Source organism: Acanthopagrus latus, chromosome 15 (genome assembly GCF_904848185.1).
Source record: "Acanthopagrus latus isolate v.2019 chromosome 15, fAcaLat1.1, whole genome shotgun sequence".
NCBI lineage: Eukaryota > Metazoa > Chordata > Actinopteri > Spariformes > Sparidae > Acanthopagrus > Acanthopagrus latus.
In genome coordinates this window covers 15228509-15250818 of record NC_051053.1, presented here as the reverse complement: position 1 = coordinate 15250818, position 22310 = coordinate 15228509, and the positions used below count along the sequence as shown (strand labels likewise).

The 22310-nt window shown below is 38.9% G+C and overlaps 1 protein-coding gene across 11 annotated transcripts in view; it reads right to left on the bottom strand.

Moving 5' to 3' along the window:
• The window catches only part of LOC119033540 (cilia- and flagella-associated protein 46), a 60227-nt gene that overhangs the window by 26741 nt on the left and 11176 nt on the right, over window positions 1-22310 (bottom strand). For 8 of the 11 annotated variants that reach the window (XM_037123812.1, XM_037123806.1, XM_037123813.1 and 5 more), the window contains 20 exons: window positions 21881-22010; window positions 21184-21308; window positions 20817-20935; window positions 18366-18481; window positions 16457-16669; window positions 15041-15242; window positions 12739-12888; window positions 8979-9089; window positions 8011-8192; window positions 7526-7657; window positions 7231-7393; window positions 6116-6160; window positions 5894-5966; window positions 5415-5550; window positions 5137-5320; window positions 4361-4514; window positions 3428-3651; window positions 3202-3324; window positions 2676-2837; window positions 2108-2256 (listed from right to left, as the gene is read on the bottom strand). In XM_037123812.1, coding sequence (XP_036979707.1) covers window positions 2108-2256; window positions 2676-2837; window positions 3202-3324; window positions 3428-3651; window positions 4361-4514; window positions 5137-5320; window positions 5415-5550; window positions 5894-5966; window positions 6116-6160; window positions 7231-7393; window positions 7526-7657; window positions 8011-8192; window positions 8979-9089; window positions 12739-12888; window positions 15041-15242; window positions 16457-16669; window positions 18366-18481; window positions 20817-20935; window positions 21184-21308; window positions 21881-22010 — 2893 coding nt within the window. The remainder of the gene's footprint in view (window positions 1-2107; window positions 2257-2675; window positions 2838-3201; window positions 3325-3427; window positions 3652-4360; window positions 4515-5136; window positions 5321-5414; window positions 5551-5893; window positions 5967-6115; window positions 6161-7230; window positions 7394-7525; window positions 7658-8010; window positions 8193-8978; window positions 9090-12738; window positions 12889-15040; window positions 15243-16456; window positions 16670-18365; window positions 18482-20816; window positions 20936-21183; window positions 21309-21880; window positions 22011-22310) is intronic. The other 3 variants (XM_037123807.1, XM_037123809.1, XM_037123810.1) reach the window with 3 other exon arrangements.

Genomic DNA, 22310 nt, shown 5'->3' with positions numbered 1-22310 from the left:
TCCTTTAATTAACCCTGTAAGACCCAGACATAGAAAAACATAAAAGAAAAATTTTTCAACCACTTAGATGGTGTTGTAGGAGGCCTTTGGAGATGAAAATGAAGTGTTTGCAAAAAAATTTTGTTTTTGTAAAGTTTTATGAGAACGTTGTAATATTACAACGCTGGGTCAATGGGGTAGCAGAATTTCCTGTCAGCTAGGTGTACTCATTGTCAGAACAGAAAGGTACAAATGTTTATACCTCAGTAAAAAAAAACACTCTGGGTACATTTGCATGGTTGATTGCTTGTTACGTAGCCCCAGAACAGTATATAACATGAATAATAATTTCAACAGTAGTCATATTTTTTATGAATAGCAAATTTATTTAAAAACAATAAAAAAATAAAAAACAGGAACATGTGCATGCATGTAGGGAATGCCAAATATTTACAGTATAGACATATGTACAAGGGGTATGAGGAGTAGTAGGTTGGGAGTAGCGTGTAAAATGCAAGGATGTCAACAGAGACTGGAATCTGTTGTGTGGCATCACATCAGCAACAGGTGCGTACCGTGTGCGTACATTCGCTTTCCAGCCATTTGTACCAGGCCCATCTTCAGATACATGCCCATCATTTGTTCTATTTCCTTTTTGTTGGTGTTTATGGATCTTCCATGTGTTTGAAGGCTGTACTCAATTGTGTTTATTGTGAGTGACTCAATCATGTCTTCAGACACAAATTGTCGGAAGTATTCCAGTGGTGTGTGGAGGGAATGCATATCTTTTGTGAGAGGTGGACCAGAAAAATCCGTATTAGGGCTGATGAAAACTTTTTTCTGCCAGCGATATCTGTCACGGGGCATGGCATGTTTGGCTGGTTGGGGCTCAATGTCCTCATCGGCTGGGCAGTCAGTGGGTGGATGGTTTTCTTTGTCCACTTCTTCATGGGTTTCGTCATCTGACTCTTCATCAGTTTCATCAAAGTCTATGTCCACATCACTCTCTCCATTCTGGACAGCATCGATGACATCCTGCACACTGTAGAAGGGCTTTCTCCTTGCTGAAGACATTCTGAAATGAAAAAAAATAAATGGAAATAACATTAGTACATGGGTGGTGGGGCAAAGTAACCTATTTACACATTTCACTTGTCACACAATACTGTCTGGCAAACCTATTGTGCTCTGATTATCAGGTGAGAATGTTCAAGAATGTGAAACCATCATCCCAAAAGGAATGCATGTTGCATTTCTTCTAGGATGATAATGTCTGCAATGGGAATGCATTACCGAACGTTCTCACCTGTTCTACAACAATGCAACAGGCACCCCTCAGCATCCCCCCACTATCCCCCCAGACTGCTTAGACTATGAATTGACCCAACATAATAGGCACATGTATACAAACAGAATGAGAAACTGAACTATTGAAGGTGATTACCATTATAAGCATTATAAGCAGTAGAAAGTGATATGCTATTGCAATATATTTTGGTAATACAGCTTCTTGTACAGTGGGTTCCGAATAGCACTGGTTTGGAAATTAAAGTAAAAATAAATATAAAGCCTACATAATATATAATCTGGAAAGTGTAATAAATGTGTGTAATTTTAAAATATATTGTGAAAAATAGAAGGTCCCTGTCAAAATGTCTATTTAGACTACACTTAGCCAGGTATGTTGTAAACCTACAACATGGCCATTTTGACTACCTCAATGGCCCAGTGTTGTAAAATTACAACATATATACAACATGCTCTAATTTACATTTGATGAATGTATTTCACAATAATTACATATGTACATGTTCTAGCAAGTGTAATGATTACAAAAAAAAATATTAAAGGCATTATACTTACTTAAATCTGATAAATCCAGTCCAAGGAAACAAAGTGTTGTTGCTCAGCCAAAGTTTTGCAGATTGTGAAAGTTCTGGACCTGTGGGCCGGGCTTATATACAAATGTCCTATCCAGAACCATTGTGAGACTGAACAATAGGACCCAGTGACTATGCTAATGTGAAAAACAACAACAACAAAAAAACATTTCTACCCTTTTTTAGAAAAAATAAAAATGTTGTAATTTTGCAACGCTGGGCCTTAGAGGGTTAATCAGTATCTTTACCTTAGCCGGTAGAGGTCGGAGAGGCTCCTCCTATCAACAAGGTCGTGAGCAATGGTCTCAGCCAGGTGCATTATAGGCAGTGTCAGGTGGTCGAGTGACAGTGAGTGGAGCTCTGTTTCCAGCAGGTTGAGATAAAACAGGCTCTGTGTCTACAAACAAACATGCAAACATATGGATAAACAAAGAAACAAGTCAGATTATTGTGGTAACATCTTAAAAATGATGCATACAAATACCATTTGCTGCATTTCCCAGTTGATTAAATCTAGTCTCATCACATACTTTTGTCCCATTCTGTCAGTGGATCCATTAGTTAATTATAACACATGTTTAATTCAGAATGCTAGAGTTTCAAACTCAACATCTTAATTTGACCCTCACAGATTAATAAATACAATTCTATTTGATCTTCAAATGACAGCTTCTTCGAGCAGCATTGATCCCAAACCCTTTTGTTAGCTGATCCTTTGAGCCCATATAGCCAGCACATGCTATTTTGAAAAAAAAACAAGGCTGAAATGAGAGTTTATGACAGTGATAGAAATGTCAGACATGTATGTTATCTTGCCTGCTTTGGAATGCTGTGTGTATTGATACATTGAGGGTTACTGTTGGTCCTGAATATCTGCCTGGCTTGGTCAGGACAGACGAAGCCAGCCCAGTCCTTAGGGGTCGAAGGAAGTGATAGATCCAAGACAACGGGTTTAGGTCTCTCTTCTGCGGGGGTAGGCTGGTCAAACAGATTAGACACAGAATTCATATGTTGTTGTTGTTGTTGTCATCGTAGTCTAATTTAAGTTCAGTTAATACCGGTCAAGAACACTTGATATAAATGATATGTATATTTTGGTGTTGGGGTGTCAATATCAAACTTTCTGGCTTAATTTTCATAGAAATGTAATGTTTAACTTGTTGTGAAAATTTAAGATAGCAGCTGAAAGCGATGTTCCTTTTTATCATACTGAGAAAGAGGGTGAACACTGGCCCTGCACTGTACATTACACACTCCACTAAAAACTGTGGAAACAGTGTATGAAATTCTATAGAGGGCGTGTGTAGAATTCTGAATTACAATTTTGAGCTCAAGGACTTACATCTTTCACTTTTTTTCCTTTCCCCTTGTCTTTGCCTATTTTAGACTCCGCAGAGAGCGGAGGCTGGGGTGGCTGATTCTTTCCCATCTCACTGGCAATCTCATGACACACTGCCATGGACACCTGGAGTGACAAATGTTCCATACCCAAAAAAATATTTTCAGAACAGCCACATCGACACTGTCTAATTTGAGTGATAGATCAAAATTGTAGTAAGACGCCCTACCTGCCATATTTGAAGTACAAAGGTGTAGGCTCTGAGCAGGTTCAACTGGTGCTCAGATGAAGTCCTGTCTGCCATGACAGCAAGCAGAGTGTGTGCTCGTACCAGGCTGTCAAGGTGCCACACCTTCTTCATATTAGACAAACTTTGTGTGAATAAGGAGCCCTGGACTCCTACCAGGGACTCACAATTCACACTGCCCACATCCTTCTTTTTGGACTCATCCTCTGAGGGAAAGATTTACAAATAACATTTACCAAGAATCTAACAGGAAACAAGATAATTATTATGTAAATACAATTTTACAGCAACATTCTTTTTCACAATTACAAATTAAGCCAATAATAGAGAGACAAAGAACTCTGTAATCAGCTTCTACTTTTTATTTTATTTGTGTATTTAGTTAGTCTCTCAGGGATTATTTAACAGGGCTCTCAGCAGGACACTCAAAAGAGTGCTAAACTATTCTCAGGGGGTAGTCACATGGGATCTTGAGAAATCTGTCTTTGGCTGGGCAGTTCTTTTTCCTCAGAACATTTAAACAATTTAGTTGTTTTAATGTTTACATAGGGTAAACTTTCAGATGAAAATAAAAACATTGCTGATGTAACTTTCAAAATGTTGTGGCGTGGCCCTTTGTGGATCAGAAAGAGCAGATGTTATTCCCCTCAGACTAACACAGAGTAAAACTTCAGGGAGTACAAAAGTACACAGGCACATGTTTTCATGTGCAACAACACACACAAACAGAGTCCATATGGAAAAGGATCCCTGAGATATGTGCATTTCATTCCCATGTGGGTACCCTAAGGGGAATTCTCATTCTTTCACCTTTTCCTGAATAATTTAGTTGTTGCATAATTCACAAAACTAAGTGTGTGATTCATGCAGATGTGTCATGATACAATGAACAAGATGAGTCAATAACAGTTGTACCTGCTCCTTCTGTCTGTTCAGCGTCCATGTGTAGAAGGATGTCTATAGCCCACTGAACCTGGTGCTGGGCATCGGCTTTGAGGAAGTTATGACAGTAAAGCCACTCTCCAAACTCTAACAGGAGGGTGACCTTCTGCCACTGAGAAGCTACACTCTGTGTACAAATGGCATCGCAAACAGGAGTCAATCACAAACATGCGAAAGATGCAAAGATACATTTTTTGCTATTTTCCTTTTATCTAGCAACATGTGGCCTGGACTTTGGTATAAAGTGACACCTCTGAATAAAGTAACAGATACAATTCATCCTAAGCTTGCTCTTAGCTTGGACATATTCAACTAGTGGTCTGTGGGCCAAATTTGGCCCTTTGACAACCTCATTCCAGCCATTTGATCATTTGACACTTTTGAATATGTAACCATTCTTTTTCAATTGTGAAAACAAGTGAAAAAAATGACAAAAAAAAAATATCAAAAGTGCATTGTTTTAACACATTTTTGATCCCTCAAACCTGGCCCTTCTAGAAATGTGCTTGAATGGGCCTGTCTTAGGGAGGCCCTTCTCCTGTCTTCCAGGACAAGGCAACTGGCATTCAATTGTAATGGCATAACACCTCCACATGATGGTGCTAGATACTTTTCTAGAAACAAGGTCCAGCCTATTAGGAAATAAAATGATTAACTTGACTAGAATTTTCTACATGATCCAACATGATCTATTTGCATAAGTGTATTATCTATCAGGTTTGGGTATGGTGCCAGAACAGAGCAATTACCAACAGAGAGGATATGGATTTCTGGTAGCAGGTGAGTTGTTGCATTATATTGCCAGCACACAGTGCAACATGGTGCCACATGAATGAACAGCACTGCTCCCCTTCGTCTTTTAACTTCAGCATGTCCATCAGTACACTTTCCCCCTGTCGTGCTTTCACCAGTATTCGTTGTTTCAGCAGAGGTCTGGTCAAACACAGACAGAAATTAGATTTCTTTTTGACTTTCTGTCCCTTTCATAGCTCTCCCTCAGTACCCACTGTGTTATATTTTTACTCACAGTCGGTATCTTTTGTGAGGAACATCTCTTATAGCTTGATCCAGGAGCTGCACAGCACTTTTCCAGTCTGCTTTATCAATGTGGATTTGGAGCAACAAACCGTAAATGGCTGCTCGCAGGGTAAGGTCCTCTTCTTCTATTCGCAGAGGCACATACATCCAGTACATACACACAGATACATATTTAGATGATTGATTTTATGATCAAAGCGTGTGTGTTTTAGGAAATCATGTTAACTACAATATTCAGCGATCCAAATAGACAATCCTAATGCTAATGTCAGAGGCCTCAAAGCTTTATTGTTTATCCTTGAATGATTAATACTTTCTGTGCCATGCATTATTTGCAGTCCTGAGGTACAAAAGAACCAATCAGATTCATAACAGGAAGAAAAAAACAAATACAGTAATTTTCAAAGGGTATAGTCTCAAAAAAGAAATTTCACAGATTATCCATTTCAGGAACCTTTTACCACTCACCTGTTGATTCATGTTTGGAACTCCCATAAGGCATTGTTGTCAAGGTCAGCAAGCCTTCCATTTTGCCCCGTTTCTGAAATAGAACGAGAAAAGATTAATATTTAATACTACCACCCTTAACACTTGAGCCTCAAGGGTGATATGAGTGTTGCTGGTAGTGGTGGATGGTTGCACATAGTTCAAGCTCACTGATGTACAATATATGAAAAACTGCAATCTGACCTTGCCCTTGATCTGACCCTGGCACCTTATCTGTAAATCCAGAGCCTGCGACATCACAGGGTTCAGTTATACATGTAAGGTAGTCATTTGTGATGCCGTATTTTGTTCAGAAACAGCGCACTTGCACCTCTGCGGTGTCAAGTTGGAAAGGAAAAGCACAGATGAACATCATTCTGAATTCTCACATTGGCTGTCTTTAATTATGGATTTAAAGTTATTCTGCAGCTGAACGATGTTTATCCCCCTGGCTCGTTTGCTCACCACAGGCAGTGCTGAGGAGATGTTTTTTTAAGGACACCCACAGGTCCTCTCCCATAACACCCTCAAGAGACTGTTTCATCAAATCTATCATCAATTAAAGATAACACACCAAGTTTAAGAAGTATGCGCCCTGTTACCTTGTTTTAATGCAAGTATGGTAATAACTTAAGAAAAAATCCAACAGGAAATAAGAATTTAAAAAATATGACATGAAAAGCTTTTTTTTTTGTTGCTAGAACATTTTGGCTGAACTTTTGTTGAGTCAGCAGTTGGCATGACTAAAAATAAAAAAAAAAATTGAAGTTTTGGGAAGGACTTGGTCTGATGCTGGGGCTGGGGAGAGCCTGGAGCTTTTCCCATACCAGACGGGCAATTTGTGCAGTTTCCCTTGTTGCCAGGCCTTTTCATTACTCCTGTTAGGTTGCACTATTAATAATTCTTAGTTGTCAAAAGTTAGTTGTGTGCCACCCAATAGTGGAGCCAGGGGAGGAACAACAGACTCAGCAAACAGAAAATTAATAGCTCCCATGCCTGCAAAACTGAAATGAAAAATGTTGTATCCCTCTTCCTAGAATTAAAAAAATCAAATATTCAAATAATATACACACACATTTTGTCATTTCTCTGATGTGGTGTGTCAAAGGGTCAAAACAAAACAACATTTCAGACTACAGATAAGGTGGGATAATGTTCTTGTTTCTGATAATCAAAAACAAGTGTTTTCTCAATTGTCTTTGCGTTTTATGCAATGTTGTGTTTTTTGAAATGTTGTGTTTTGACCGTCAAGGCATCTGTACATTGACAGAATCCATATTGCCTAAAGTGACAGTTTGGATTAGCTGAGGGGGCCATACCTTTGCATGTCTGGTGATATGAATCAGAGCATTCAGGATCTTCTCCAGGGGCTCTTGAAGCTGCAATCTTCCCTCAGCAGTCTTAGTCAGGGGGAGACAGGTGTTCCAGAAATGCCTGACAGCTGCAACACACAGTGCTGGATTCTCAGCCTTTTCTGCATAGCTACAGTATGGATAAAGAGTAGAAAGCAAGTACATATAAAGGTAAGAAATCAAGTAATCTCTATCATATTATTTTTATTGTTTATAGCTGCCCCAGGCATTAGTCAATACATGAACCGAGTGTAAAGAGCACCTGACACTGGAAAGAAGCACCTTCATAGCCTCCATGTAGGTGTGTAGGTCTCCACTGGACTTGTGGACCAAACTCAAACCCCTCAAACAAGCTGCACTGCTCAGCATGTCATTCACTGCAGTCAGGCCATAGCTAGGGATTTGAGGAAATGTATTAACTGTCAATCATAGTCAACCAATCAATCAACCAAAATGTGTAACTGACATACCCTTGGAGAATCTGAAACTTACAACTAAATACAAACTTTGAGACTTGAAAAATGCAAAGCAATGCTGGCTCATTAATGTCCTCTGCAATACTCGTGAATATTCACAAGATGTCACCTGGCCCTCGGAGAGCTTTGGAAGCAAAAGCACTTTCCATAACAACACAACATTCATATCAAGGACACAATCTCCTGTCCATTTTTAAGAATAAGAGGAAAAAAAAGACTGATCTGCTCAAATATTGGTTTAAATAAATTGCATTCAGCCAACTACACTCACAAAACACAGGGCATAGAGCGGAGGCTTTTAGCTGCTCTTTCCTCCAGCTGCAGAGCGCTGTTGGTGCAGCACAACACCAGACTGTGGTCCTTGGCATCGTGGCAGAAGGCAGCCAGCTGGCACCACACCTGCAGCTCCAACCCAGCATCAGTCCAGCTGCATTCAGACGCCATGCTCACCAGCTTTAGGTGTAGGGGAGAGATGAGTTGAGAGGAGGAAAATGGAGGTGGTGAGGGAAAAGAAAAGGAAAAGGGGGGGGTGAGAAAAATGGAATGGGGGATTAAGAAAAAAGATGAGAAGAGGGAGGAGGATAATTGAGGGGAGGCATGCAGGGAGGCAATGAAAACAAGGGAGGAAAAATATGGAGGAGGGGGCTTGTAAGCAGGGAGTTGGAGAAATTAGATGGAGTGAGTATAACATAGAAGGGAAAAGAAGGTGATGGGAGTGGAAGGAGGAGACAAAGGAAGGGATGGAAATGAAGAAAGGATATGAGAGGGACATGATATAAGGTGGTAGGCAGAGTTAAAAAAAAAAGTAAAGGACAGACAGAAAGGAATGAGAAGAATGAAAGGAGGTACACAGAAAATGAAATGTGAGAAGGATTAAGCAGGAGTGGAAGAAAGGGGGGAGGGAGTGATGGATGAAATTTAGGAGAGGGAGTAGTGAATGAAAATGGGAAGAAAGAAAAAAGGAGAAAAGACAGCCAAGGAGAGAGTAGGATGACAGAGAGTAGAAAACGATATAGAGTAGATGAGAAAAAGAAGCCAAAGTACCTTAAGTGTCAAAAAAGTGATTCTCTACAGATAAAAGTTTCTGATAATCTGACCAAAGCCAGTTAATTGAGGCAGCTACAGTAATCAAGAAGAAAATGACACATGATGAGATGACGACAGGGTCATACTAGCATCTGTTGTTGCCATCTGGGCAACAGATAGTGTATTAAAACATGAAGAGAGGAGAGCACATACTGTGGAGAGACTGGGAACCGAGAACTCCATATGCCTCGGGTTCCGATTGCACTGGAGCATCTCCACTGCAACCAGCACACGCGTCACCGCCAACACTTCCTCGTTCTCACACTGGGAAAGAGAACAATGTACACTGAGCACTTCACTGCAGTCCTCTGCTGAACGTACACCAATCCCTTAAGTTTAATTATAGAAAAGACACATACATGTATTAGTATTTGCTTATAAATTATACATGGACCTGCAGTATGATTATCATATTGTATGTGTCCCAACTACTGCAGTGATGACCTTGTTGATAATGCATGACTTCCTATTTTGTGGAAAATGAGATGATGAATGATTTATTAAGATTAGAGATAAACCCCCCATTTATATTAACAGTGCATTTCTTAATTTGCATGGCAAGAAACAAACCTCATTTAGCTGTGACTCAAAGCACATCAGGCTGATGGGACTAATGTAGGGCAGGAAAAATCTTGGTTAACAAATGGTCGTGGGATTACGATGACTAATCAAACAGCCCCTCTAAATGACAAATTGTACAAGTGCAATGCCCACATTTTTATCCCACTGTAAAGCAGCACAATTGGGAAATATGACATCCGGAGATGATCACAGAGCAGCGGATACATTGCTGAAATATGGTATGGCGGAAGCAACAACTACCGCATGAAAAAGATTAATAAAAATGTCAGACATCAAAAGCCTACAATATTATAAGCACATTTAAGAAGGGCTGTGAGGAGACCATAATACAGGATACATAATGAATGTGACATGGCTATGTTGTGACAATGAGCTATATAGTTGTCTCAGTGAGTACTCATCTTCCTTCACATTACACATATTTTGTGGTGCAATAAAAAAAGCAGCATTTTTATCTTAGATATATTATACAAGATACCAGCCCTCTTAGTGAAACAGAAAAGTACAAAAGCATTATCCTTGTCATATCAAATGTCAAAATCAAAATTTCAATACTAAAGGGTTTTTGTTGTTTATGGCCGTTACTCACAACCAATTTTGTTTGTTTTCCTTCATTGTTTTACTGCTACTTCTTCCAACTGTGTTCATAAACAGCAAATGGAATGCTGTGAGATTACAATTTCGAATGCATTCTCCTAAACTTTGAACTATTTCTGGTTCTTTCCACACAGGTCTCTTTACTTTCTCTTTACTTTGCCAAAAAAATCCTGATTTGTAGAAATAATCCTCAGTGCACACACTGGTTTCATATTCCACTGGTTAGTCCTCTGACAAAATTATCAATCTTGATCTCAGTGGCTTGACATAGTTCAAGAGTGAACTTGTTTCCATGGTGTTGGCTCATTCACTATGGCCATGAACATGCACAGGTACTAAACAGAAGCAGCAGCGAGGTGTGTGGATGCAAATCGGGAAAAAAACATTGTAACAGTGTCATTGTTAAGGGTTTAAGCGTAGGTGCTGTTTGTCCCTTCTCCCTTCCTACCATATCTAGCTCTGCCCTGATTTGATAGGGTTTCATTCAGCTCAAACAGAGGCAAAGTGTTTCTACTGTGCAAGTTGGCTCACTACAAAGTCTCCACTTTACTAAATGGAATGGAACCTTAATTCATTTTCATTAATTAAACTTGTGTTTACCTTCTTTTTTTAAGTAACTATGGCTGCTGTGAAAAATGTTCATTGCTCAGTGAGGTTCACCTGGCCTAGTAGAGGCAGTACTTACAGTACTGGTGCCAGCCTCAGAAGGGAGAGGCTTCTGGAGTGGAGACTGACGGTCTTTATGTCTCTCAGCATGGGAGTTTGGGAGTGCTGTTTTGTTAATCGTCATTTAGTGTCTTGGTTGTCTGTATGCTAATACATTTCATGGATTTAGTCGCTTTTTTCTTGGTGGCCACTTTGTGTCAGTTGTGGAATGTTGGTCACCCCATGCTGCCAAGGGGTAAGCAATAATCTAAGTATTCATGATTCTGCAGTACAGTGTTTAAATGTTTGAGCCTGCAAGCCAAAGGCCTCTTCATTATTCAATTTGAGATGTGTTTAGCACCTCTCTCTGAGGTCATGGGTTTAGTTAAGACACTTAGTTAAGATAAGGTTGGATGGCCTGAGTGAAACCCAAGATACACTGCCTAAATGATTATGTTATTTCCACCTAAGTTTGTTTATCACCACTAAATGGTGATGCAGTGTGTAGAAAAAAGTATGCAGTATTTATTCTTAGAGACCAATGCGTGATTTTGTGGATTGTGGGAGGAGGTTTGAAAACACAACACCATGTGGAACAAGCATTTGCCAATATCCAAATGGTAAGACAATATTCTGGTTTTTATGTTCTATAAACAGGGGTTTTGTTACTACAATGCACCAAAACAAGAGAGAAAACCTGAAAGCAAATGCTGCTGCAGTTACTCCTGGTCAGTGACTCAAGTAAGTCAGTTAGTCACTGTGCTTGACTAATAATCAGCAGACTATTTGAGGGCTTCTGAAAGGCAACATCACCCTCCTTTTTAGCAAAATGACCAAAATGCCCCCCCTCTCAGAGTAGCAGAGAGTGCAGGGTTTTTCTTTTAGTTGATATTCATTGGGTACAGTTCTGTCCATGGTGCTGAAGTAGCAGCACCATGGACAGAACCATGGACCTTCAGTTCAGTTTCTAATCTATAATATTCTCTAAACTATTCAGTGTAAAAATGTAGTTGTTCACTATTTTGTAGTGTAGCGTCACCTTCATGACCAAGGTGATAAGTGGAAATGTTTGGTTGTGGAAGAGCGAGAGGATCATAATGACACACTGTTGCATGTGGTATTCCTGCAATATTTCTAGGATCATTCAGTCAAATCTGTGCTGCTGAAAATACACCAGACCAAGCCACCTCTGTAAAAAACACGTTGGGGGGAGACATGACTAAATGACAAAAAAAGCCAACAAACAAAATTAACAAACTACAACTGCACAGAAGTTCAAGGGTTGTTTCTAAAAAAAGTATTACTTAATTAGTGAGGACAGTCCTCAAACCATGGCATGACATGCTCCGCAGCTTGGGCACCTAAAATACATGTTAAATATTATATTTATGAATAAATATGATTTCCCATTATTACAATTTACTTAATTACTTTAGTGATAAAATAGTTTAAACGGGCATAACAATTCATCTGCATTAACACAAGACTGTACATAATTCATTCTAAGTGGTAAAGATGAGACCACACCAGAACAATGTGTATAAAATACAGCGAGCAAATGCAGCACAATATAATTTGAATTTGCTGTTGTCTTTGGACCTCTAGGTTCATGAAGCTCAACAAACACAAGTGCTGCTATGGACCATAGTGATGTGATGGTAGAGCTTAGAAGACATGTTTGCCTAAATATGTGAACAGATCTTTTCACATCTCAAGACTGTCGACAAAATAAATGTTAGCTTGCCAATATATGACAGCAACATGGTCATATACAATGCTGTTTGTAAATCTTAAAGATTTTGAATTATATGTCACAAAAATAGGACAACAAACTGAACAATTTCAGAAAGGTTTGGGTGATTTGAAATGCTTCTGTAGTTACTAAGAAAAGAAGGACTTCACATTCAAACTTATGTCTTCATGAATAGCTGGTGCAACCCAATGCTAGACTAGGATATGATTTTGTAAGAACAATGAAAAGATGTTGATTATGCCCTAAAAAGAAACATGTTGATTATGCCCTAAACAGAGATTATCAACCTACGACAGAGGGTTAAAAACAGTTTTGGGCTGATGTGGAGAATGGTACCTCATCTTTTGTGTCCATCTTTGGACCAATCTGTTGTTGCTGGAGCCTCTTTATTTGCACCCATGTTGCCACCACCTGCCTCCTCGCTGCGATGGGGACGGTCTCCCCTGGGATGTTGCAGTTGGACATGTGCAGGGCATAGTCACACAGCTAGGAGGGAGTGTAGAAAACAACACTGAGCTTGCATTCTATCAGCTAGAATCATTTTATATGATATAAAAAGCCGGAGAAGCTCTATAAGTAGACCATGACATTAAGATAATCAGGATTATACATAATCCTACACAATGTTTAAAATGTGGACTTTCTCTGGCCGAAGGCCCTCTGCCAGCCTGTCAGCTTCAGAAATGACAGACTACAGAACAAACTCAAAATTCAGTGAGTTTTTGTTCAAGTTCGATACTGTGTCTGACCCTGCTGTACTGTAGACTATTTATAAAAAATGCACTGAAAAGGATTATTTTGCGTCTTTCCTTCAAAAAGGAAACAGACACGATCAAAGTGAGTTAATAATTATCTGGTATTAGAGCTGATACTCATGGAGGATCCTCTGAATAGAAAGGAGAAAGGAAACAGGATTTAATTGGCAAGTGCGGCACAGAGAACAGAGAAATCAGCCTTCAACGGCACAAAGTTACGCCAGTTATGAAATCTACATGTGAGTGTGAATGCATGTGTGTGCGTGTGTGCATGCATGGCTGGATGAATAATGGGTGTCAAAGTAAGAACAAGATTTTTTAAAAAAAGTGTGTCCTGAGAGAACTTTAACTTTTCATCTGTGATGCTCTTACATCTCTCATGATATCATGTCAAAGAGGAATCAATGCTTTCTACAGACACAGACATGTACTATATGAAACCAAAAAGCCTTTTTCCTTGGTGTTTTTGTCTGTTCCAGTGAACTCCATACCTTTCATGACAAAATAATAGTCCTGCCAGACATGTTTTAAGGAGGATGACATTATGTTACATTGCTCCATGATGAGAAAAGGCTTCCCATCCATTCTATAAAACAGGTCAGCATCTGTATGACAATGACCTGTTTCACCAGTCATAGAGCATAAAATTAAAAGAGAACATCTGGAAGGCTGAAAGTGGGCTGTAGTTTGAGAAGTAAAATATAGAATCTGAAAGTTTGAAACTTCCAAATCACTAACATTGTGTTACTGTTTCTGACAGTGGACTTTATTCAAAGATTGTATACAAACGCCACTGAGCGTCTCAACACAATCTCTTCAGAGATTCTCAACTTTTGTTAAACGTTTAATGTTGAAGATTCGGTCATTGTTTTCACAGTGGAAAAATCAGCAACTGAAAAAAAGAGCAGCTCAAAACACCACAATAAGTCAAGGAGAGAATTGCTTCAATCATGTTTGCTTCAACAAAATACAACCAATAAAGAGATTTTCCAAGTAAACATGTCTTCATTACTTGTACTTGTTTTGGGGCCCAGGAAAGCTGGGTTCTAAATTGCCAACAACAAATTGTTACATGACACCTGGAGGTTTCTAAACTTCTAAACTCCTTCAGCTTCTACAAAAGTTTCAGACAGAATCGGCGACTGTGCATTTGCCAGTTGAGTGTTACCAGATGGCTGCCTTGTAATTAGTTTGTGGTTATAGGCTTTTTTATCTGTAGGCAAAAACCATTACTAAATGAATTGCTTTGCAAATTCATTTTCATATAAAATAATGGTGAGATAGGGCATTAAATCTAAATGCATAGCAATGTGTGCAGCTCTTACTCAAATTTGTTGTGACATAGGGAAATGCTTAGTTTGGTTATTTTATAAGTAGAATTATTGCCTCACGGTAGGATGCCTCCATGCACCAGTCAAGATGCAGTCTGCATACATGTCTGTCCAGACCCATACACACTGAAATAATTAAAAGAGAGGCTATAAGTGTAGTTCTTATTAAAACTGAAGTTATCACTGAATTGGAATGTTTGACTCCTGTGAGAAACATGCTGTTTTCACATCAAGACTATTTTTACAGAGAAGTACAGAGGGTTTGAAAGCTTTATCACAGGGTACAACAATAATCACCTGAAGCTAAAATATCAGCAAAACCAGTAAGCTTGTGTTGGACTACTGCTGTGCTGCTTTTCTATCAGTGTGTAAGTTGACTGAGAGAAACAAAATACAGTCATGATTGTCTGTGTTTACATGCTTGGACATGCTTGTCAAGTCAAGTCACTATGCTTCACAAATACTTCTATGATGCTGATACTTAAATACATCAGATAACATGGAAATGGGTCAAATGTGAGTGCGCCCTTAGTAAAAGCCACACACACATACCTCCAGTGCCTTGCGGACTTCCTGCAGGGCAGCAGGGTCTAAGGAAATCCCATGGACACTTGTAGCTTTCTCCATCCCCTTCTCAGCTCTCTTTTTGTCCTTGTCTTGTTGAGGGGCTATCTCAAAGCTGTCTGGTCCACACAGAGGCTGGATCAACCCCCGGGCCACAGCATTGCAGAGTAGCACAAACAGAACGCGATTCCTGGGAAATACAATACAAAGGATGCTCTAAACTGACATTCTCAAGAAAAACAAGGACTGAATGTTGGGCTTGAAGGCCAAACATCTTTGTTTTTATGTTTATGTTCTTCCTGAAAGTCAGAACCCTTACAACAAATTTGGATGCTATAGTGTATATTTGTCTCCTTGGTCACATTATTACAGAAGAATGTCACTGACATTCACATAATTATCTCTGTTCCCAAGGGCAGCGTGGTCTGTTTTTATGAACATTCACTATTTCTTTCCAGTGAAGGAAATAAGAGTAAACTGCTCCTCAGTGAGTGAAAGAGACATTCTTCAAAAGTCAACTCTGAGCATGTCTAAAATGCTTTTTCTAAGGATGGTATCAGCTGAAAAGGCAATCATTTTCTAGTTTCAGCACAATCAAAACACGTGAAGGAATGAATTGAATGAATGACTGCTGGGCGATAAAATGCTTTAAAAAAAAAAACAAGTACAGTCATGTAGCTATGTTTCCCATTTCTTGATATATTAACATTTTGTGAATGAGTGCAACATCAATACAACTGCACAAATTAGGGCCTGTCCACACCAGACCAGGTTATTTTGCAACCGAGGTTTTGTTAAATTAAATTCTGCGTCCACACGAGTGGTGTAATAAAAATAACCGAGAATAACTCCGTACCCACGCAACCATAAAATCCGCCACCAAGTGATGCAATATATGTGTAATACATATGCCACAGCAATAGGTGGGGATGTAAGCTAAAACGGGGAAGGCTGTTTAAACCAATTAAAATAGTTTAAAACCAGAAAGGGTTTCAAGCGAAGCTAGTTAACAACCTCTAACCACCTTCTAACTGTCGTTACTCTGTGTTTACTCTGACATAATGACATAAGCAACAGAAATATTCGTGGTTGTCCTATCCACACGCAACCGCTGAAACCCGAATCAGCCGAAAACCACACTCTGGACTATGGTTTCAAACGACCACGGTTTCAGTGTTCCAGAAACACAGTTACATGTGGACAGAACAGTATAACCGGGAACATAACTTCACGGTTGCAAAATTAACTGGGCTGGTGTGGACGGCTCCTTAATCTTTTATTCATTGTCCTTGGAACAGCGTTGACCTTTTGGTGCTGGACCAAAGAAACTGCAGGTCAAATATCCAAACTTCTGTCCAACAAGTAATGGAATAAAACTGATACTAATTTGGGGACCCCACCTACCCTGTATACTCTGTCTTTCGAATCATCTCCACCAGAATCTGGAAGTTAGGAGTCAGGCATGTATACTCCCCAGCTGCCAACAAGTGGCTGCTGTAGTTCCACAGGTAAGTGGCTGCATTTAATACCACCCACGTCTCTCTGATCTCTGCTCCGAGCTCTGCTGCCCGCAAGAAGTTGGAGGTGGCGTAGGCTGACAGAGCCTGGATCCAGTCCCTGGGCGAGAGAGGCAGATAGGTACAGTAGGCAGTTGAAAAGAGAGAGTTTGAAAGAGTCTTTAAAAAGTTCCTTGTTAAAACTTTTTTACATGAATAGTTCCATTAGCCGAATAAACTTGGAATGCTTTTCTGGCAGATTTTTCTGCATGATGCACAAAAGAGCCTCGAATGCACCCTACCAATGTCAAATAAATTTTGTCCCTAACCCTAACAAACTGATCAAGTGCATCAAGTTGGATACAGCATGGCAGTGTTCACAGCTTTTGCCCTATTAGATATTGAAAATACTGCACTGATGTCTATAGGTGTTACTATGAAAAGATTTCATATAAATCCATAGCTTGGCCACAGATGGATCTAAGATCGCTTCCTGAACACTTCACTGTTCAGCAGATGGATCTATTAGTAACTTAGCTTTTGAAATGCTGCTAAACACACATATCATTTTCCCAAAATCAGGTGGGTGATCTGCTTGTTTTCACACCATAAACAAAGTGTCTCGGTCTGGTTGTTTGATCCGCAACAGGGTCCAATTCTGTAGCTTAGCCAGATATTAATTAACACCTGTGGGATATGAGTGGGATTATTATTTATCATCTATTTTATGATCTCATGAAAAAACATTCTGTAGAATGTTTTCTTATTGTCAGTTGTTTCCTCTTTTGCATTGATAGCAGGGTAATGGTTTGTTTACTGTGGTCTGGCTAAATGCGAATGTTTCAATAAATAAGATGACCAAGGTTAGCCACAACTTCTATTTCTTCATTCGATGCTGTAATAAAGTCTACAATAACAAAACACAACTGTTGTAGCAATGTCAGACTTTGAGTTGTGGCAACTGCAATGATCTAGTCACTAAATATCTGCACATCCAGTATTGTGTAAAGGTGCAGGGGCTGGAGAGGATAGGTTAGAGGAGCCTGAAGTCCTGATCTCAGGGTTGCGGCTACAGTAATCGGGTTTGAATTATGGCCCAAGCGCTTTGTTTTGACATCTTTACTGTAATAATCTGTTACTGACTAAATGAATTAGCATAAAAGCTGTTGTGAGCCAAAGTGACCCCAACCTCATTTGAAATTTGAACTTTCATTTCAAGTGACATGAAGTCACTTTTAATCTATTTTTTCCAATGAAATAAAATTAAAAAACAATGTTACGATATTTTTTTTTACTCGCTGTCAACTCCTTTTTATCATGATTTTGTTAACAGGTCCAGCCTTAGATTAAGAATTTTTCAAACATCAGGCTTTTAACTCCATATCATTATTTGGGACCTAAGTTTTTGGGGCCTTATGACATTTTTTAAAATTTAATTAAATCACGATTTCTCAAATCTTAAGCATTTGTAATTCTGCAACTGCAACATGGGATAGCAAAACAAAAGTGAACAAAATGTAAACACACAATGAAGAAAGTATGATTCTATTGAGGTCTATCACTGCTTATGTTGCTGCGGTAGCTGTTAATCATATCAACAAGACATAAAATAAAAATTTCAATTGAAATTGTTTAATATGCTCATACTAGATGGAAAATCATTTAATAATGCAAAATAAGACTAAGACATAAGACGTGAATAAAACATGTATTGAATCTGGTTTATGCAACTAATAATAAAGAATAAATCACAGTGCATGGACATAAGTTATACAAAACAGACACGAATATTCTAGTTTACTGATATTGTGATTTACCTGTAAATTATCCAGTGTGGATCATCTTCAGACACACACACCTCTTTTCCCACAGGAACAGGGACAGCAGGGCTATTCAGCTGCACCCCCTCTGTTCGCAGCTTTTGGATTGTAGCCTAAGCAAGACAGGATACATTTCCTCAACCTCAATAGATAATATTAAAGTTGACTTACTGTTTTGACAACTTCATAATAAAAGGATAAGAGAAGATGTCCTGCTATCAGATGACAGCTTCTCTAGAGCTGTTAAGGCTCAGCTGAAGCAGATCAAAGAAAAGGAAATGACTGGTGAGCATTTTACTGCAGTGGAGGACAACTCAAGTAAGACACAAGCAACCTGTCTTCATCATCAGACTGAGACACAGGTATCTTTTAAATTAATGAATTATTCTCAAAATATAATACCCATGTGTCGTGGATCAAAGGCAGAGATACAAGCAGCGAGGCTAGAGTGTGAATCAGTTTTTGGCAGGGTCATTTAGTTTCTGTGGATAGTCGTCTCCATTTTCTTCAAAGTGGCTTCAAGTTAACATCTCTATGGACTTAAAAACCTCGAGCTGCAGGCTTGACGGGAATTGGGATTACACAATGAGACAAACTCATATGAAAGCACAACAGACTCTGACTCCAACCAATCAACATCTACCTCACAGGCTTGTTAAAAATCCCAGAATGCATGTTTACTACTGCAAGCAGCCTTTGTTCCTAATCTCATATCTCAAAAGAAAAGCTGTAGCTAAACAAATCAAATATAATATTCCTATGATATAAGAAAGCTCACGTAGTTTCTGAGAACATGAATGCCCAAGTACAAAAACTTCTGCAGCCAAGATACTGAAAAAAAAGCTGATATAGACAAGACAATGTGAATGTACTCTTTCCACTGCTCTTGGTAAATTCTGTAGATGAGTTTCAAACAACAGACAGATTGAATGTTTTGATGTTTGATCTGTAGAAAAAAATCAATGAATTGCAACCAAGTGTAACTTTCTATCATTATAAAAAAAAACATTAAAAAAGGTGTTCACATCCCTTGAAGAGACACCACTGTATATATATTTGTTCGTCATTACCCTTTTAGTTCTAAGTCTTTAGATTTTAATGAACTCAAACCCCATTTTGAACCAACTTACAGTGTTTCTTCAATGATAGTCATTCAATATACTGACTTTCTGCAATCACCTCTCTATAAAGTAGTTTTTATTTTTAGTTGCTGACTTTTAATCTAGAATTTTCCAGTTCTAGATTAGTTCCTGCCTTTGGAGGAAATATGCATGCATGCATGTAATTTAGCATATTTCACTGATAGCAACCAGTGTACTCTCTCAATGTTTCAGAGCTGTCTAGAGTTATTGTTTATGCCCATCTTACTGCCATTGCTTCACATTAATGCATTCCGCTATTTGTGCAGACCACAATCATTCTTCAAAAAAATCTATAAAACACAACTGCAGGTTGTAAATGAACAAGAAGTAGCAGCCTTTAGATGAAGCGCTGCAAGCAACAGGCTTGACACCTTCAGCTCCTGAGCAAGATAACAAACTTTACTGTGACCTGCTCGTGTGTGAAAATTGAATCGCACCATGTGCAATATGACATCATTTCACAGTCCCATTTATTACTGACTGACTTCTTTACAAAACTAGTAATAAAGAACTTTTTGCTGGATTTTTCCCGCAAAAAAAGGAAGAATTAAAGCACAAAGGAAGCACATCTGCAGTTACACAACAATACAAGAAGAGGAATTATTCTCCCCTGTCGCTAACCCAGGTAATGGTGATAGAACTGGAGTTACTGCAGAAACACAACATTGTAAAAGAAAAAGAACACCACTGATGGCATAGGCAAAGATGGTGCACAGAGAGAGTGATAGAAACTGAGGCAAAACAATAGTGAATGAAAAGTAATTCACTTATTGGAGAGTATGTTGTCTCAAAGTCTGTTCCCTTGTGAGATGTGTTTCCGCTGCTGTCTAGCCAGAATCAAAACAGTTCAAACCCGATAAATCTTTCTAAAATGTCAGTGAGTAACAAAACCTATATACTTTAATACAATTGAGTGTTTTACTCTGCCTTTTCTTGGCACTCAGATCAGTTTCTAGGTCAAATTGTGATTCTTATGGTTGTTTTTTTCTTTGCAAAAGCAGCGCAAACAGTAATATCAGTGGCAGATGCTAGGAGAGGGAAACATGAAAAGTTGACTATTTCTGCTTAAAACAATGTCACTTTGTTTGGTTTCACTGTAAATACACACATTGGTCACTCTTCTGTTGTATTTCTCACAAAATAACTGTTCAACACTCATTCATTTTTTCTACTGTCACACCAGGTGTTGCCAAATAAACCAATACTGTAAATTTTAGGATGGATCAATATCAAATGTATTTTTTTTGTGGATTACTATCAAATAGACATATGAAAAGCATGCATATGTCTCTCAGTAAGCACTCACCTCAGCACTGATGAAATGGATTTCAGCCAAAAGGCGCAGCAAGTCCCTTACACAGGTTTGACTTCCATTGCAACCGTGAAGACAATTTGCACAGCTCTCTTGCTCTGAGCATCGACACTCTGGATCAGACCATCAACCAAATTAAAATTCATATAAATCAGATCCATAATTATAATGAATGTGATTTACACATGAACAGTGAGCTGAGATGCATAATAATGCAATGATAACAGTAAAGTTCTATGTCAGTGGGGCTATATCTAAGATTGTAGTCTTTAAATCATTCTAATTTTCTGATAGCCTCTCCCTCAGTTTTAGGAATTACTCACTCATTTTACCATCAGTCTATAGATCATTATCATCTTACTGTCAGTGTTGGCAACTTTCCATCTCCCGTCATCGTAAAGCAAACAGAATCGACAAGCAGCTCGGCACACATCCCAAACTTCCTGTTTCCTGGCTGTCTTCACCAGTGTTGCCCACAACTTCACCCTGGAATGGCCAAGAAATAAAGACAGAGAAGATTCCTTTCTGCAAAGGTAGAGATCAGCGCAAGGGCACAGCAGTAAACTGCATATTGTATGATCTAAAGTTGTTTGTTTGCAGGGCCATGAATACCAAGTCTTTTCTTTGGGGAATCTTCAAGTCCTGATGGCTCTGCTCTCTCCTGACCATTACGCCTGCCGTTCTTGATGTGCACATTTTATACTGTAATGATATTGCTGGAATGGGGGACCTCAACTATGTGCTTTGAATAAGGAGATGCAATAGAGCATTGCAGATTCCTATAGTCACTCAAGTTCAACTGCAGAGAAGGCCAATACATCACACATTTATTTCTATCTAATGTTCAATAACAGCAAGGAGTAATAAATTCAACAAGGCATCAAAGTTTGATTATATGGCCAATATTACAACTGGGTTACTGGAAAGCCTGTCAGCTCAAAATAATTAAGAAAAAAAGTTTACAATGGCAAGAAGACAGAAAAAAAAACCTGACTTGTTTTCACATACTGTATGTGTAGTCATAAATAATAAATGTAAACGTCCAAAAACACACACACCTCTCTGTGTTGACTGTATCATCTCCTTGTCGGGCCAGGTGTCCATCCACCTTCCCCACAGACGTAGAGTGATGCTGAGCCTTAGCAGCGAGCTGAGCCACTGGTCCAGATCCAGGACTGCCTGCAGGAACTAGACAGTTGTTCAAGCACTGAATACGTGAGTCAAACTTTATTAATGATGTTGGAAAACCTTTTACATTTTCTCTAAATAATAAATCAATATAAATTCCCGGCTAGTTTGCATAACATATTGTCTAGTCATTCTGTTGCACAACTCCTTATGCCTGAATGATCATCTAGAACTCAAGAAACATGGAACTGTGCCCTCATATGCACAGTAAGATTAGTATTCTTTTGAGAAAGTTACGTAATGAATCCTTATTATGCCATTTTCATGTAAGCAAGAGGGAACACAACTAAGAAACTCACA